At 35.5% G+C, this 17,685-nt stretch overlaps 1 protein-coding gene across 5 annotated transcripts in view; it reads right to left on the bottom strand.

Annotated features, from left to right (window-relative positions):
- Positions 1-17,685, bottom strand: part of pnt (pointed) — an 88,756-nt gene that overhangs the window by 29,952 nt on the left and 41,119 nt on the right. The window contains exon 1 of one of the 5 annotated variants that reach the window (XM_064355792.1): positions 8,569-8,971. The exons of 3 other annotated variants lie outside the window; for them this stretch is intronic. In XM_064355792.1, the coding sequence (XP_064211862.1) occupies positions 8,569-8,641 (73 nt within the window). In that variant the 5' untranslated portion in view covers positions 8,642-8,971. Of the gene's footprint in view, positions 1-8,568; positions 8,972-17,685 lie in introns of those variants that run through there. One more of the 5 variants, XM_064355793.1, reaches the window with a different exon arrangement.

Below are 17,685 nucleotides of genomic sequence, written 5' to 3'. Positions count from 1 at the left end.
ACGACGATTGAATTAAATTGTGGCCAAACACACGCACATTTAATAGTATACCATGTACGGGAATGCTACTAGTCGCGGAAAAAAACTTAACGGATGCTAAACTACGAAAGTTATAAGCAGACGTGTCAGCCAAAAGAAATCGGGATAATTACAAGGCAGACTCGCAGCTAATCTCTCAGAAGCTTAGCTTGTGTCAGTTTTTCCGGGTTGTTTTGCTTCGGAAAAACTCATTATCCGCGGTGCATGAAACCAATTACGTTTATTGGCCCATAAACAGTCCCGATTAAAGCCGGAGCGATTCTTGGAAGATTATTTTGGTGGAGTGGATGATTTGCACGATCAATTCGAATGGTGACTTCTCGAAATAGCGGTCTCCAGGTCCAGGTGTTTGCGATCGTAAAGCAGGCACCTCGATATTATTAGTAACCGAGTGAAACATCGGCCAGATGCTATGGCATTATTAAACCGAGCCAAAATAACCGATTGTTGTGCATCGGCCGCTCGAATTTCCCTCTGGAGGCGGACATCGTCGTCGATTTGTCGAGACGTGCCGAAGGAGGCCGCACGTAGACAGCCCGTGCCGTGCCTGCAGTCCCTGCCGTCGTGTCCGTGACCACCTCCTCGGCTCACTAGACCGACGATGGCTTGAATACTAAGATCTGACGCCAGCAGGACGGGAAGTTTCTTGGCCAATGCGGTGTACTGATAAGGGCTAAGCGAAGATAACGAAACTACAAACTCGTTCCTAAGAAACGCTTATCGGGGAGTATCTGCACTCAGTAGCTATCTGGTTATCGAAAAACAACGGCTGGAGTGCGACACCGAATTCCAGAGACTTTGAGGAATGCCTTTCTGACGATAACAACGATTTACGTTTTTGAATCCTGGCACAACTTATGATCATTATCGGTAAATGAGAAAACAAAAAATAAAAATGTTCGGTTATGCAACCCGCATTGTTTTAACCGATTAAAAACAGATTGATTAGTAGAAAATTAATCTAGTTGGTTTTTACTTTGCATGGTTTGTTGAAGTTTCCAGTTTTTAAGATTCCTAAATAACACCCTTTTGAAATTAATATCTAACTTAATATAAGCAGGATTTTTCTGTAGTAATCTCCAAATAAATTCAAAGCATTTTTCATAAAAGTTGTCGTAAAGGGCAACAAAATGTCCAAACCTACTAATCAGTTTAGCAAAGCTCGTGAATATTTCGTAGTTTTGGTGAATTGTAAGCCTATTTTGAAAAGTTTAAACCTGTTTGGAATTATTCGAAAGCATGATAAATCGAAAAATCATGTAAAGAATTTTTTTTTGAAAATTTTTGCTGATAATTATAAGAACACCTACTGTAGAATAAAATCCATTTTAAAAATTGTATGTTTGGTTCTGAAAAAATCCTAAAAATTAGGTATTCTACAAAAATTTTCAGTTAAACTATAACAGAATTTAGAAAAAAGCTGAGCTGAATCTAAAGATACAGTCTACAAACTAATTCTAAAAAAGAATCTTGAGAAGAATTTTTAGAAGAATCAAAGACACATTTACAAGACAATCTAAAGAAAATCTGGATTTTAGATCTAGAGAAGCAAACTAATTCTAAAAAAGAATCTAGAAAATTTATTAAATTAAATTAAATCAAAGATAGATTTGTAAGATAATCTAAAGATCTAGATTTTAGTTCTTAAAACGGCTTCATAACAGAATTTGATAAGAACCATAAAAAATCTAATGATCAGTACAGAAACAACGCTAAAGAATAATCAAGAAAAATTCTCAACAAAACTAGAAAAGAATTTTGAAAAGACGCAAAGTAGAATGTAAAAAAAAATTCGAAAATGTGGAAAAAGTGTTTTAAAAAGTATAAAAAATCGAGTGGAATGGAGTGGAGAAAACAATTGTAAAAAAGCGTCTGGAGAATTTATAAAAAAAATCTGAAGATGGATTTATAAAAGTATCTAAAGAAGAGTCCAAATTTCAGATCTACAATCGGATATACCGATCAGAAAAATTTAAAAAAAAATTATAGTACAGTTTAGAAATATTGCTAAAAAAATGATGAGTAAGAATTTTAAACGCAACATTAGAGAAATTTTCGAGAAAATCGGAATCTAAAAGAAAATTTGAAAAATGTAAAAATAGTTAATAATACAAGTGCAAAAACATAAGCTTAAAGTTGCATACCTACACACCCGAAAATTTTAAGCGTTTTCGCATAAGTGTTATTCAAATTTTTTTTGTTGAAACATTTTAATTTAAAACACGTTGCTATGAGAAACGTATTTTAAAATAGTGTTCATAATGTAGGATTCAGGTATTAAAAAAAAGCTCAAAATATTACCAACACAAAAAATGTAAAAAAGCATGTGAAAAAGAATTTATAAAAAAATCTAAAGAAAAAAATTCTTTAAAGCCTACAAAACAATTCTCACAAAGAATATAGAGACGAATGAATTTAAAGATGGATTTGTAAAATAATCTAAAAAACATTCAGATTTTTTATCTATAAACGGCTTCATAAAGAATTTCACAAAAATCTTAGGATAAATATAGGAAAAAGTATAGAAATAATGCTAAAAATAATCCAGAAATATTCTCAACGAAAGTAGAGAAGAATTTTAAAAAGACGGAAACTAGAATCTATGAAAATTTATACAGAATGTATTTTTTTGTAAAAAAAAAACAAGTAGAAAACAATCAGTACTAGTTTTGTTTTTAAAATATATTCAAACTTTGAAGGGCTAACGGTAACTTTAGCCAGATTTGAATTTTCTCTCTTTTTATATAAACACAACACCAAAAAAAAATTAAAACATTAATCTGGGGGCTAACTTGACTGACCTGACTTCTTAGGTATATTTATTTGATTTTATATTGCATTAGGTATTCTACAAATATATTTGAAAAAATATATACTTATTTTCGAATAAGAAACGCTGCTGAAAATCTAACAACACAAGCAAAATAAACCCGTCTGCAGTGCGAAATCCAGCAAACAACAAAAGCCTGCAGGTGCTTTTATCCTTAATGCATTTGAATATTCAAGCAATTACATCCATTGTCGACTTCCCGCCGTCGAAATAACTCAAGTGTCAAAATGCGAATCGCCCAACAAGACAAAAGCGACGGTCCGTTATCCTCTTTAGCGGTCAAAAATAACAACAATCAAAATCCCAAATAATGCCATTTGGAAACCAGATGCTCGGCAAACTTGTTTTCGCCTGACACTTTGATCGAAATTAGCAGCCCCTGAGGCCCCCCGCCGGCCATGTTTTACACCTCGGGGTAGGTTATGTCAAGTTTCGGTCACCACATGCAGGGGCAGGTGCCTCTGTTGTTGCACCTGCCAATGCACGTTATTAATAAGTGTGTTTTTTAATAACAACGACATTGTATGTATTTACTAATATAACCCAGCGCTGACGGATTTATTATCAGTGTCAAATTCACATAATCCTAATTACGGATCAGTTCAGAAACAAATCGAATTAGCATAAATTATAGGCTCTCATTAAAATTTATGGGATGAGATTGGAGAGAAACTGGACGAGGTTGTGGAAAGTGTTGAGATTCGAGCGATGAATTCTTGCGGTCAGGTGTTTTACCAAAATTGCGACGAAGGCAGATGGCGAGCAGGTGGAGGGTTACTTAGGATAAAAGTCATATCTAAGACTAATTGGAAAATATAGCAAGTGATAAGGTTCACAGCTTTTCTGGTAGAGCGGTCCTAAAACCTACAATCTTGCTTTCTTCTATAATTTTATATTAGATAGAACAAACATGAACGACGAAGTAAATTATTCCTTTGTGCACTCATTTAAATTTCACATTAGGCCCCTCCGAAATTTATTCGCAACCCAAAGTACTAAATTCTACACCCAATTTTAAAAACGTCGATTTAATTGAAGAGAAATAAATTTTTAAAATTAGTGTCTTAATAGACTGTTTTCCCACAGTCATGTTAGGGACACCTGTTACACATCAACCGTTTTCAGCTGTTAATTCTCACAGAGAAGTTTTAACGATGTAATTTTAATTTGTAACTTAATTTTTATTTGGGCTCTCGACTTATTACTCGTCCCAAGGTGCAATTTGCCAAATGACTATGTTTTAAGGTGAAATATACTACCATTAATACACACAAGACTAAAATTTGTGATGCAACAGACACAAGCATAATAATGAGCTATGAAATAATCGCCGTAGACAATATAACTCAAGCAAAATAATGTCTGAAATAATACAAAGTTTGTTGATGTTATTGTGCACCACAACCATGTTTCGGTTCCACTTTTAGCTCCAGTAATTGTTACAGCGTTATTGTGCACTAAGCTTAAAATTTTATATAATATTTTCAGAACAAACGAAAAACAGAGCAATAAATTTTTTGTTGTACTTTTGTAACTAGAAAAAGCCGCTTTCCTCTCTGATGGAAACGATTATAACTCGAGATTTTGATGAAGAGAAAATGTAAGTCTAAAGTCTGAATAATAAATTGCAAACGTTTTAAAAATATTCACTCAGTGGTATTTTGATAATGAATGATTCATCAATTCATCATACGTGTCCATTTGCGTCGCGAAAAACCTTTGTTTAGTGTTTTTAAGCGTAATTAAATCTACAGAAATTAGCTCAAAAGCGGGTTAAAATATCATTTTAGAAAAATAAATAATACCTATAAACTGCAATTACTGTTTGTAAATATTTGAAATCTTTATCAATTTAACATTTAACCGACCACAATCTAAAACACAAACACAAAAAATCATTTTAAAAAATTTCAGATGAGTTCTTAATAAGTTTTAACCCATATTCTGTAAACCTGAAGAGATGTTTTGAATCAAGTCGTTTGTGTGCAGAACATAAAGTTTAAACACACTCGAAACCTTCCTGAACTATTCGTACAACCGACAAAATCAATAGAAAAATGTTCTTAAGAGAAATAAGTGGCTTATTAAAAAATAATTAAAAGTCTTTCTCTTTAGCTATGAATATTATTTTATTCTTCCTCTTCAGACAGTAGTAATACAAAATTGCACCTAGCTAACTTCATAAAATTTATACATATAAAAATGCCAACGTCGCATTTTACCAAATTATTTTCTTAAATAGCATTGATAAAATTGTGAAGTAGTTATTAATGATTAGATCTCTCACTGAAAGTACAAATTACATTAGCTGTTATTTTTTTTTGAAGTGCATGAATAATTTATAACAGCTAATTTTGATAGAAAATGAGATGTTGGGTTTTTTATACTTTTGAAACAGCTTAACATTTAGTTAAGAATTGGGCATGTATCAGGTAAAAGTTTAGAACTAGTTTGAAACTGTTTATCCAAGGAAGATTTTAGAACCTGATCGAAACAAGTTCAAAACATGAACTTTGTATATTCTTTCACATTACAGTTATGCGACATGTCTAACATGTCTATAACAACGAAGAAATCGTTTTCAAAACAATAAGAACATGTATTAGTATCACTTTTTTGGTGTTAAATAAATTATGAAGTCTCTATTTTTTTGATGTGAAAAAGATGCTATATGGTTTTATAGATAGTTAAAGAAGACATACATGAGTAGATCTGATTTTCGTAGAAAGAGTGTAGTAAACAGGTTGTAAAATAATTTGCTTCACCAAAATTTTAAACGCTTTTGAATTTCCACTTTCAGCTTTACGAATTTAAAGTAAAAGTCTTGGCGAATTAGCAATGACGACGAAGTGATTAATTAAGTGAAGTTACTGACCTAACTGTATTGTTTTCAAATGAAAACCTTCAACTTTCCATATTGTACTTTGATCGAAAACCCTCACCCCTTGCTCGCTAAGCCCAGGCACGTGTCTGGGTATCGTCATTGAAAGAGAAGAGCCTCCATGTCTGTTCCTAATTTTCGAATTAAGAAATTCTGAAGAGGTCCATAAAGAGCGGTGAAATAATTAGTGAGTCCGCTACTGTAGGCGCTCTATTAGCTGATTGCCGGATGTGGACACTTCAGAGCTCGTCCTTGGAAGACACGATGGAACGCGTTCTCAAGACCCCCGATTTTTAAAATTAGTAACTATAATAAATAAACCAGCGGGGCCACCCGCCGAATTGTAAAATCCCTAAGCAAATATACACCAAACGTCCGAATTATTTCATTAAATTATTAAACAAACAGCGTACTGCTTGTTTGTATGAATTTTCGAAATAACAGCGAGCATTTCGACATCGTGACGCATTTATCACCGCGACGGAAGTCGGCCGAATTGTTAAATTCGTTTCGTTAATTACAACGCTTACGAGAGAGACGAGTGGAGGATTTAGGGCCCGTGTGGGCTGTAATTATCGAAAAATCTCATCAGCAGACGTGTAATTATTCGATTAATTGAACTGTCTTGTTTGCTAAATACTGTAATTAGGACGTTTAAGGGGCGCTGATTTTTCTGACCCGCACATCAGTAGCGAGAAATGTTCTTAAAATACTTGCTATTTTTACTTATCATTTTAATAGCTCCAACTTCTTCAGTTTAGGGTCTTTGAACCCCAAGCAAGCGCGTATTTGCCTCCCCAAATTACACAATTTTGATTCGTGTCTACTTCTAATTGAGAAATTTAAAAACAAGATTGCAGGTTCCAAAACTTTTTCCACTCCATAATCATCTTTAGAGATATAGTGGAATGTGGCAGTGTTCCGCTAAATCTGCTAGAATTTGTTGGTATGCAAAGAACGAGATAAACAAGAAAAAAATTCGAAAACAAGCAAAAACTATCAATTTTTGATGAATTCGTTTGGTAGTGCAGGTCAGTTTGAAAGCAACCTGCAACCATTCAAAAATCCAACAAAAGAAAAGGTCCCATTCAACAAAAATCTGCTGGAAAAGCTCTAAACACTGAAAGAGATGAATTCAAACCGTTTCTTCCGCTCGTAAATGTGAGTACGAAGGTTCCGATCCATTCAAAAATCTTTAATAGTGTTTGAACTGCCGATTTATAAAACCATCGAAAAAATTTTGAAGTTGATTTGAAACGTAATAACCTACGTGCTTACAAGTGCCCTGGGTACATTAATTTTAAAATTTATTTCCCAAATAAAGGTACAGTTCGAATAACTTCATGCTTTATTCGAACTGTAAAAAAGATCTATTATTTTACAAGAGTAATTATAACAATGAAACAATATATCTTTAAAAGTTGTACTTAAAAAAGTTTTTCCACGAAACGGTAGGTAAAAAAAATTGAACGAAATCAGTAAACAATTTAAACTAATTTGAAATTTGAATTTAGTCGCTATTTCTGTTGGCAGAATGTAGTGATAAAGCAGAAAAAATACCAGTAATAGATTGTGAGAATCTAGATAAAACACCGTAAAATTAATTATAAGTAAATAAAAATAAAGATAAAATAAAAACCAAACTAGACTCTGAAATTGTCTTAGGTACTTATTGAATAGAGAAATATACAATTTCAAGCTAAGATCTTTCAAAATGTTAGTACATATACTTCTACATCCCTAAAAGGCTACACTTTTGACCAAATCGTAACAACCTCTTTTATAATGCAAAATAGTGAGCAAAAGCTTGCGATCACCTGGTCTAGACATACAAGCAATTAATTACTAAAGACAGTGCAAAAAATATACTATAACAAGCCAAAAAATGTGACAGGAAAACAAACTCACAACGTCGATCAATTATAATAATTGTTATTTTCTCTTGACTTAACAAATTAACATTGAGTGTAAAGTACGGATGAAGTAAAGTACACCAAGTAAAAGAATATTTTCCAGGAAAACATATTTGGATTTTTAAAATTCAGAAAAATAAAAATGAAAAATAATGAAACATGATAAGCAATGACAGGTGAGCTTGTTCATAATTTATTTAAATATTCTCGGCGCTGATGAGATTACTCATGTGTCAAAACAAGCACTAAAAAAGAGTAAAATAACAAAGTAAGAGGATACTCTTGTACAACAACAAAGAGTGAAGTGAAAAACGAAGAATAAAGAGAAATACAAATGAGGCTTGGCTTCATTTGTAGAATAAGCAAATGAAGAAAACACAAAGTGCGTCCAAAAAATTGTGTAAATTGGAGTTAATTAAGAGTTAGTTAACCCCTGCGAGTGCATACAATGCACACCTTTCCATTATTAAACACCTGCTATTATTAAATTGTTGGTGCGAAAAGAATAAATATGCGCGTCCACCGGAAAAATCAACAGGTTAGACCGTGCGCACATGTTTGGAAGATGTGCAAAGATAAGAAGTTATCACGAATAGTAGACGGAAATCGGCTCTCGAATCGCATATCTCGGATAAGATTTTTAGGGCACATTTCCTCTTTGTTCGGTCCGCGTCGATTAATCGACAACCGGTCATGTAATTAGCTGACAAAAAAATAATTATATTGTTGGAGTGAAAGGCAGGCGAATGCGCCCGTATACTTGAACCAGTGTCCAGTCTTGAGGAGCAATTGAGTGCCTTTGTGGTCCGATTTAGCGCAATTTGTATTGTGTTTGTTTGATAAGGTTGGTGTCTTGGAGGCGCAACATCTGCTGCACATGTGCAACGTCTCAAAAATTTTCATACCTTTTTGCCTACTGAACGCTTTCATTGTTTTTATGCCCATCCCGGAGTAAGGCCTCAGAATGTCTATGTACATTGACTAGAATAATAAACACTTACACACGTAAATAAATTAAGCATCGCACAGCACAGCACCCACTACATTGCGATTTTCCGAAATTTTTGCTCTAAAACACTGTCACTGGTCTATTTTGGTCCATCGCCCGGAATAGCGCGGCAGGAAAACAACTCCGCTTTATCCCTTTTATTCCTATTGACCATAAGTACGCACTCGGCCCAAAACATTGGCGCACTCTCACTCTCGATTACGCGAAATCACTTCGAGAGAGACTATATTGCACCGCAGATCCTCACAAAGAGGTTAGCTCTAACGCACCTGTGCGTCACTCGGCATGAATAGAGTTTGTGTTCAGTCTGAAAGCGCTCGCTTCTCCCACCATGTGTTCACAAACTTATGAATGAATAGTCTCTTTCGGGGTGCCAGAGTAAGCCAGACGGAGAGGACGAAACGTGAGAACGTGAGATGACCGATTCCGCTTCCGGCGAGTTTTCGTCAAGTGCAGGTAGGCCTCAGGTGGGTCAGGTTTTCGACGACCGACGGATGTTCAGCGGGGGCACAAGACGACCACTGCCAGTTCACCTAAACTAGGGTAGGTAAGGGCCGGAAACGGCAGGGAACCCACCCCAACTCGGTCGCCGGAAGTAGAGTAGCACCCCAGAATGAGGCTACAACGTAAAGTGATATGCCAAGGTAAATACGGGTGAGGTACGCGCCTCCAACGGCCCGTCAATGGATATGCCCATAAAATTTTACCTTTCAACCCCTCAGAAACAGAAAACAGACGCACCACCAAACATACATTTGGTTCCATTAAGATGCTGTTTAGATGTTTAATGATTTATCCTTCTCATATCTGCGGCGGGAGCATAGTATAGGTCGTCAAATTATAATACCTATAATTTTTCCAATACTTTTCAGTACTCATGTTGAGTCTGCCTAATATTGCATAATATTTCAAATGTTTCTAAGTTTATAACATTAAGTACATACAATTTCACAGCACCATAAATGTTGATAGACAACACTCCATATTCGTGATAAAAAAATCAACTTTATTGCCTTCTTTCTGTTTTTTATAAAAATTATTCCGAGTGTCTAAATATGAATTGGACGTTTACAATTATTGTTCTTGGGTCATTACAATAATTCCAGAACCAATTACTGAGAGAGGTAGAAGCCAAAAGGGCCCTAACGGTAGTAAATTCCTAAGAGCTTGACTAATACCTCCATGAGTCATTTTTGAGGCTGTTTTTGTTATTTCTCATTTGCATTTATTTATGATTTGTAGTGAAAATAACTACACAGGTGTAAAATGCAAATTGGTTGAGGTGCTTGTTCTTGGCGAGAACATAAAGAAAGGTTAAAGCATTTTACTTCATTACGCACTTTATCTACTGAAATTATAATTTCGCAAAGAGCAATAATTCTTACAGCAAGGTAAATTCCCTCTGCAATCATACTAAAAGAATGACAACCAACGTTTATCTTCTCAACGAACTAATAATAAGTATGTAATTATAAATAAATAAACAGATAATTACAGCTGAAAATAGTAAATCTCCAGCCTTTTAAAGCACCTAAAAAAAGATAAGAAAAATTTGATTCTGCAGGTGTAGCAAATCAGTTTTGTCAACAAACTCTGCTTTTGTTGTCAATTTTGTGTCAATTATTGATTCTTATAATCTTGGGCTTGACGTCAGTTGTCTGATGGCAGTGAATGATTTAGATAAATTATCCGAGAATTAATTATCAAAAATGTAATAAAACAAATGAACCAACTCCTCAAATTTATACCAATTTCAAATAAGGAGACTTCAATAGAAATTCAGAAGAAATTTTAGCAAGTACCAAATATCGAAAAAACTTATAGACCCCCGATACAAGTATTTATGAAATCCAGTTTATTTCTGGTTATAAAATGTTTTCGCCTTAAGTAGCAAAATAATGCTATCATTAATCCAACTTTGTTATCAGAAACATATTCAACAATTTCACACATTATTTTCTTCCGGTTATGAGTACATTTCTACGAGAACATTAGCTATCAAGGATTACAAAAACAGCGACTCAGGCTTACGCAGCTAAAACGGTCCATTGATAAAAGCGATTATTTCATAATATCAAACAAGTAATAATAAACTTGAACCTCGACTTGATACCCAAAATTCTGTAAAACACGCTTTGTTATCTAGATTTAAGAGATTACTCACTCTGATTCTTGAAAAGTTAATCCGTATTGATAGATATTATTTTAGACACTATTGACTTCTTGTATGAAGTAGGTATTATGTCTACAAGATTTGTACCCATTACAAATTTTGTGCCCATCTACCATAAAACTTATAAAGTATTCAATTTTGTCAAAATTTTGCATTTTAACTCAAAACAAAGATAATTTTTTTTCCAAAAAATATTGATCAGATCTTAAGGATCTCTTGGTGATGTCCAAGAAGTTATTCAAAATATTCTGCATGACTACGAAAAAATTCCAAAAAGCAGCTTTTGATTACATCAACGTTTTCAAAAGTGTGGCCCCTTTGCTGCTGAGAAGATTTTAGCAACGAAGAAGTGGAGGCCAGATTTCAGCGGGAATTTTGGCTAATTATGCGGGCAAATTTTGCCTCGCGCAAAATCTCGCATGTTGGAAGCAAGCTGAACGTTTTTCTTCATCTCCAGCCTCCGTGTGTGTAAACCTCTGGCGTACGTTCAACCGGAACAAGAAAAAAGCTCTGTGAAGCCGTCCCAACGCGTGCAACATTTCGCAAGAATGCCGCTGAAAACACCGCGAACGCAGGAAACGCCATCGATTTTTTCCGAATTGAGCTAATGAATCGGTTCGCTGCTAATTAACAACGGCCGTAAACAAACCGAAACCATTCATCGATCAATCGATGGTCGATCGTCGGAGCGAATCGGTCGCATTACCATACACGATAGCCATCGCAACCAGCTCGGAAATCGCGCAATTCCGCATGCTAATACGTCGCAACTCCCATCAACACGAAGATGCATGATATAACATGCCATCGACGTGGGCGTACACACAATGGCCTGCGAACAGTAGCAGCCACGACTCATACTAATGTTACAACGTGCTTCAACACCACGTCACACCGGAAGTCGTCCATCATGCCGATGCTGGGCCTGGAGCATCCAGAGACATCAGCTGGCAGCACACGTTATGCTATTTGGGTCAATATCTGTGCCACCGAAACGAGACACTCTGCCAAATTTCAAGCCATTGTTCTAATGGTTACAGTGATTGAAGCTTCCGAGAGAGTTGAAGGCGGATTTTGCGCCGATGTGGTTCATTGAGGTCTCCAGAATTGCGCGGAAATGACATGTGATTTTTATCCAAGCGGTATTGCAAAAGTGAGTCAGTTCGGCTTTTCTAAATTTGGCAACGATTGGCTATTCCGAAGGCTGATTTATACTCGTATTTACGCATATGAGGCTCATAAGTATGCTGTTAACGACCTAGGACAAAGGAATCGGCTCCAAATATACTGCTGTCAAAATTATCTGCTACAATTGCCAAAAACAGTTTTTCTTAATTAGGCTGCGCGACAACATAAATTCTTTGCTGTGGTGTATAACACACAAAAGCATTTAGCTGCCTAACCACATTAGGTCAACACAAATGCATTAAATAACACGTGGTGGTACTAATCATTATTACGAAAAGAGCAGTGATCCTGTATGATAATCCAGAACGAGTTCTAAGAAAATTAGCAAAGCCGTCCTGAACATTTTTCTCGTGAAATCTTGGAGCAAAGGAAGGAATTAAAATTAATAAGGAAGCTGGAACAGTTATGATTACTTAATTACAATTATCTGAGCATTACAAACAGAAAAACCACAGAAGTTTAAGAAAATGTTTTTCGAAAACAAATGACGATTGAGTCTTCTTCCTCTGTGGAGCACTTGACCACCAAATAATTCGGAAATTATTACGAACGGAAAAGACGTGGCTAGCAAAACTGATCGACAATTTGCATTCACCAGGATTAGCAACCGAAGAAGATATGCGTCTCTTTGAATATGTCTAGCTTTACTTACATTGTCATTCCTCCTACATCGAGAAATCTCTTTCTCAAAAACACCGTCAATTCCGTATGCATCGGAGGTCTCATTCCCTGCCTACGGTAAGACCTATCATTTGGGTCAATATCTGTGCCACCGAAACTGCTGCAATTGGCGCAAATGGAAAAGTACTTCAGGTCGGTGTAAAGCCATGCGAGCGATATTCAAATGTGACGATAACACCAGGGGTCAGGGCGAGTCAATCCTAACAATGTAAAGCTGCTGAATATTCATATCGCTTTATATTATATGTAGATTCGGAACATTAACATAACGACAGCCACTTGTTGACAATACTATTACCCAGGTTTTATGTTTTACGGGTGTTTTTTTTTCGTTTCTTTCTTTGCCCTCTGAGGTCTGTGGTGGAACTAATAAATTACACACGGGGGAAACGCATATTTAAGCTTGTCGGCCGCCGAGTGCTGGGACATGTCGGATTTATTGTAAGCAGACTGCATGTGTACAACGGGGTTATGCTACTTTTGTTCTATGAAACAGGCTGCATGTCGAAGGAAAAAAGATAAGAAGATAAGCTAATATTACTATAGATTTACATCCTTGCAGCGACCTAAAAAGAAATCCAAGGAATCTTCCTTACGAAATGCAAGGACCTAAACGCTAGCACACGTTTCTACAAACGAACTTCTATTTTTTTGGCCTAAATTATTCACTTTACGAAAAAGATAAAAAGTACATAGGTCCGTTAAAAATGTGATCATTTTTAAAGAATACAATATTTCGAAATTCCTTTCAATTGTCGAGTTCTGCAAAATGTTATTATTTGTTAACTGACACCCTACTACGCGTTTTTTGGTTAATAAAGATCATGCTATACAGTGGCTTCTAATTAAACAATGTTGTTTTTAAGTCAGTGTATTTTTTTACATAAATTATTAAAGTTGTGTTCATCACGAAGACTTCCCGAACTTGACCGAGCAACTTGACAAAATATCAAAGTCTGAGCGATTAAGTAGCTACTTCCATTGTAGCACAAGCGTAATTTTTTCGCAATTTACAAACATACATATAACCTCTTCAGTCAAGTTCACCAATCTGCATATAGTTCGGAACGTAACTTTGGTAATTAGTTAAAAACCACTAAAAACGCAATATTATTTAAAAAATAAAATAAAATTTTGCATAACTCGAGAATTAAAAAAAATTTCAAAAAATTATATTTTTCGAAATTTTTTACGGACTTAATTTTTATTTCTTAAAATAAATAGTTTAGGCAAAAACACTTACATTCGGTTCACTTTCATAAAAACCATTGTGGTGGAAATTGAGTACTCTTGGCATTAACTTTTATATGAGTAACGGGTTAGTCAATTCCAGAATGGTTTTTATGAAAGTAAACCGAAAATACCTAGTCCACATTTTTGCCCAATCCTGTATAGGTTTTATTAGATTTGGTCGCTACTGGTTTAAGTGCAACAGGTGATAATTGATATCATTCATCATCAATAAGTTTAAGTTAGGGTAACTCCGGGAGTGAGAGAACTACGACATTTTTACTCAATTCGTCACAAAGTTTATATTTTTGGCGAAATTAAAATGTCTGGAAAGCTTTTCAGTGCTAGGCTGTAAAAACCTAATGCTTTAGAAAATCTAATAATTTGCTACTGCTATTTGTTATTTTTTATTGAACGTTGTCACGATTTCTTCGTTGATGTGTAATGTATTATAAATAATGACGTATAAAAACCTTACTTCTAACTACTTCAAATTCAGCTCCATACAATTTTAAAATGATTTGTACAGTATTCATTCAATATAGTATTTGTAGTTAGTGATTCTTTTCTCTTCCTGTAGTTAATGTTGACGGATATAGTCAATTTCCTTTACGCATATCTTATATCTTAAATCCGTTGTTCTTTAATTTGCTCTTCTATTTTCCGTGCTACTATACAGATGGTTGTTTTTTCCTGGTATGCATATGAGTGCCTTTTTTGTCTCCCATAAGCTTTGATGTTTTTCCTCATTTTTAATGCTTGAAAATTAGTACGTACAATAATGTGCTTGTGAAAGAAGTGCATCGTTGTCAAAGCATCAAACTGGTTCAGTTTTCTGCGGATGTTGAGGCTTAATCCGTAGTTAGACTAACTGTAAGCGATATGTGCGGAAATAAAATGCAAATCAGCTCCCGAAAAAACGACGACGAAGAAGAAGAATCTTCGCCGTCAAACGCTCAGCCTCGTGCTGGTTGCAGGAAGCGATCAGTTTTTTTGTTCCGTCCGCCATCCAGAATACAGTTAGTCGTCGATTTCGTTTTATTCATCATCGCTGGACATTAAAACTAGACAAACCTGTAAACTCTCCATTCCAGGATGTCGCTCATTAAAATGACGCAATGTACTTATTTAATATTTTCTATTTCCGGCACACGTTCGCCTCAACTGGACACGTTCATTCACTCCTCGGCGTTAATGGTCCAGAATGGCTCATGCCAAACCGAAATGTCTCCTTTTTTCGGCAAAAAGCGTGGATTTCACGCCGATCCGCTGACCCGTACAGCGAAGGCACGGTGTAATTTCCAGGCAGCTTCCTGTTCAATGCAGATATCCCGCATCCGGCCAAGGATAATTAAGAGATGTGTGTATTAGGCGCCCATTCACGAGATGCTGCTTCTGGATCTTTGATGATTTTGGAGTGTTTTGCACGTGAAAGCGAGCGGTTTATGGACTGTAAAAGCCCACATGAGTCGTTACGTTTCCAATATCGGGAGAGTCATATTCGCGGCGGTTCTTTGAATACCGATGAACGAGGTTAACGGTCTAATTTTACCGAATAAACATTTAGTTTCGATGATTTAAACTGAAAATCGCGACAATAAAAGGCGGGCCGTGGACTGTGTCTATATGAACTGGACATTCGTGAAATTCCCCATTTTTTCGAGTCAACGCTGTTTGCTGGACAAACAGACGGGTATTATGTTGGTACACAATTAAACAAGTCGATGAGTTTGTACAATGGTGCAATTATTGGTATTATTTGAGTGCTAACACGTCGCGTTTGCTGCGACAACATTGTCAATTAAGGGAAACGTGTTTTTTCCGAAAATGATGATTCAAGTCGCTTGTGCTTGTATAATCACGCCGAACTCTTTCCACAAAACTCAAGACAATTATTTCAAACATAAAAACGTTAAATTTTACCGAGCTTCAAAACCGTCAAACCACATCTTACCATTCTGTCAAATTTTGTTTTCAGGAGTCAGGACTTGACTTTGTTCTGCTATTTTATTTAGGGTAATTCAAGCAGAGATGCGTAGGTGACCCACATTTAAAAAAACATAACAAAAAAATATGATTGACACAACTAAGGCGATATTTTATATTTAGCTTTTTATTTAACTGTACAGGATTGTTCAAAAAGATGTTCCCAAACGGTCTTATAGCGGTCATCAAGACAGATATTTTTTGATTATTAACCCCTATCCGCAAAGGAGCCGTTTTGCGTCTCAAACCATTTGTTTTGCTGATCTTGTGGCACGAAAAGACATGCGGCCATTACTCTGACTAAGAGTTACTTTTGTGTGGCTACAGGGAGTCATAGATTAGAAACTTGATATAACCCCAGAGGAAAAAAAATCCAAATTAAATCCTGACTCTGGGCAGGCTAACTGCGATCTTGAACTCCTAGGAAATTTTTGATTAACGAAAATGTACTTCGACAAGGATGTCGACGATTTTGAAAATGCTCAGCAGGAGGACCTTCGGCTACTCTAACGTTGTTTTTTGTTTCGTCATAAATAGAGGCATGTCTCCATACTCTTTAAATGTAAATGGCTCTAGAGGCAAAACAGCTCATTTGCGACTAGGGGTTTATAAGCAAAAAATGTCTGTCTTGATGACCCTAACGTTTGGCAACATATTTTGAACTACGCAGTAGTTCTAGTGAGTATAGGTAAATAACACATTATCAAAACTTTTCCTAAAAAATAACAAAAAAATCAGGAGTTGAGCCATCTGTCCCATGAGAGGAACTGAGATGACCTACTAACTATGGGTTAACTAATTTAACAGTTTTATGTCGGTATTAATTCTTTTTACAAAAAACCTTGTCACATTCGTCACACAAGCTAAAGAAGAAATTTGAAACAATTCCCCATAGAACACCTCTTACAGTTGACATACTCTATCCAATTGTTCCTATTTTTGTTGTTTAATTGTATTCATCTCCTTCTCCTTCTTCTTCTGATAAATTATTTTAGAATAAGTTGACATTCTGTTCGTATTATTTGTTTAACATAATTTATTCTTCATTTTTGCTTTTAAAATCTTATGTGCGTAAAATAAGGTAAATTAAGGGTAAGTGGTGGGCCATATATCCCACATGTAATTGAGCCATCTCTCCCATCTCTACCGGACTTATCCTAGCTTATGAAAATGATTTTTTTAAAGATTACTTTTTATTAGTTCCTACACCAGGCGAAGCTTGCACTTTTCAAGATATTTCAGTTTGTGTTAAAACTAAAAAATTGTTTAGGTATCTCTAAGCTATAAGTCCGTCAAAAACGTTTATTAAAATGTCTGATAAAACATGGTGAACCAATTTTGAGTTTCACTTAGCTTGTCCAAACATAGGGTGTCGGGGGTTATTGCAGGCTGATTACAGGTTTCCTGTTTTGTTGGGATTTTCGCCCCCGTTTCGGCTCCTTTGTCTCGTCCCAATCGTAAAAAAACCGAAAAATGAGAAAAATCGCTCGGTGTTTACGTCTACCGTCCAGACAGAGTCCATTTTAAAATTAATACCTGTAGATTTCTCACAGATAACGAGCCATTGTTTGAAAACAATCGTTTTTTTACAATATATAAGCATATGTACGAGTGTAATTTAAACTCGCGGTCAGCTGGTATTCCATCATGAGCCAAGTTTATTAATTTTAATTTAAATAATAACGAGCGCGACGTGTTTGTTGCAAACAGTTTCGAATTTATCGTCCAACGAAACGAAATTGCCCAACCTTGGAC

The sequence above is a fragment of the Tribolium castaneum genome, chromosome 3, assembly GCF_031307605.1.
Source record: "Tribolium castaneum strain GA2 chromosome 3, icTriCast1.1, whole genome shotgun sequence".
NCBI lineage: Eukaryota > Metazoa > Arthropoda > Insecta > Coleoptera > Tenebrionidae > Tribolium > Tribolium castaneum.
The sequence above is the reverse complement of the archived record's forward strand: the minus strand, read 5'-3'. Positions and strand labels throughout refer to the sequence as shown.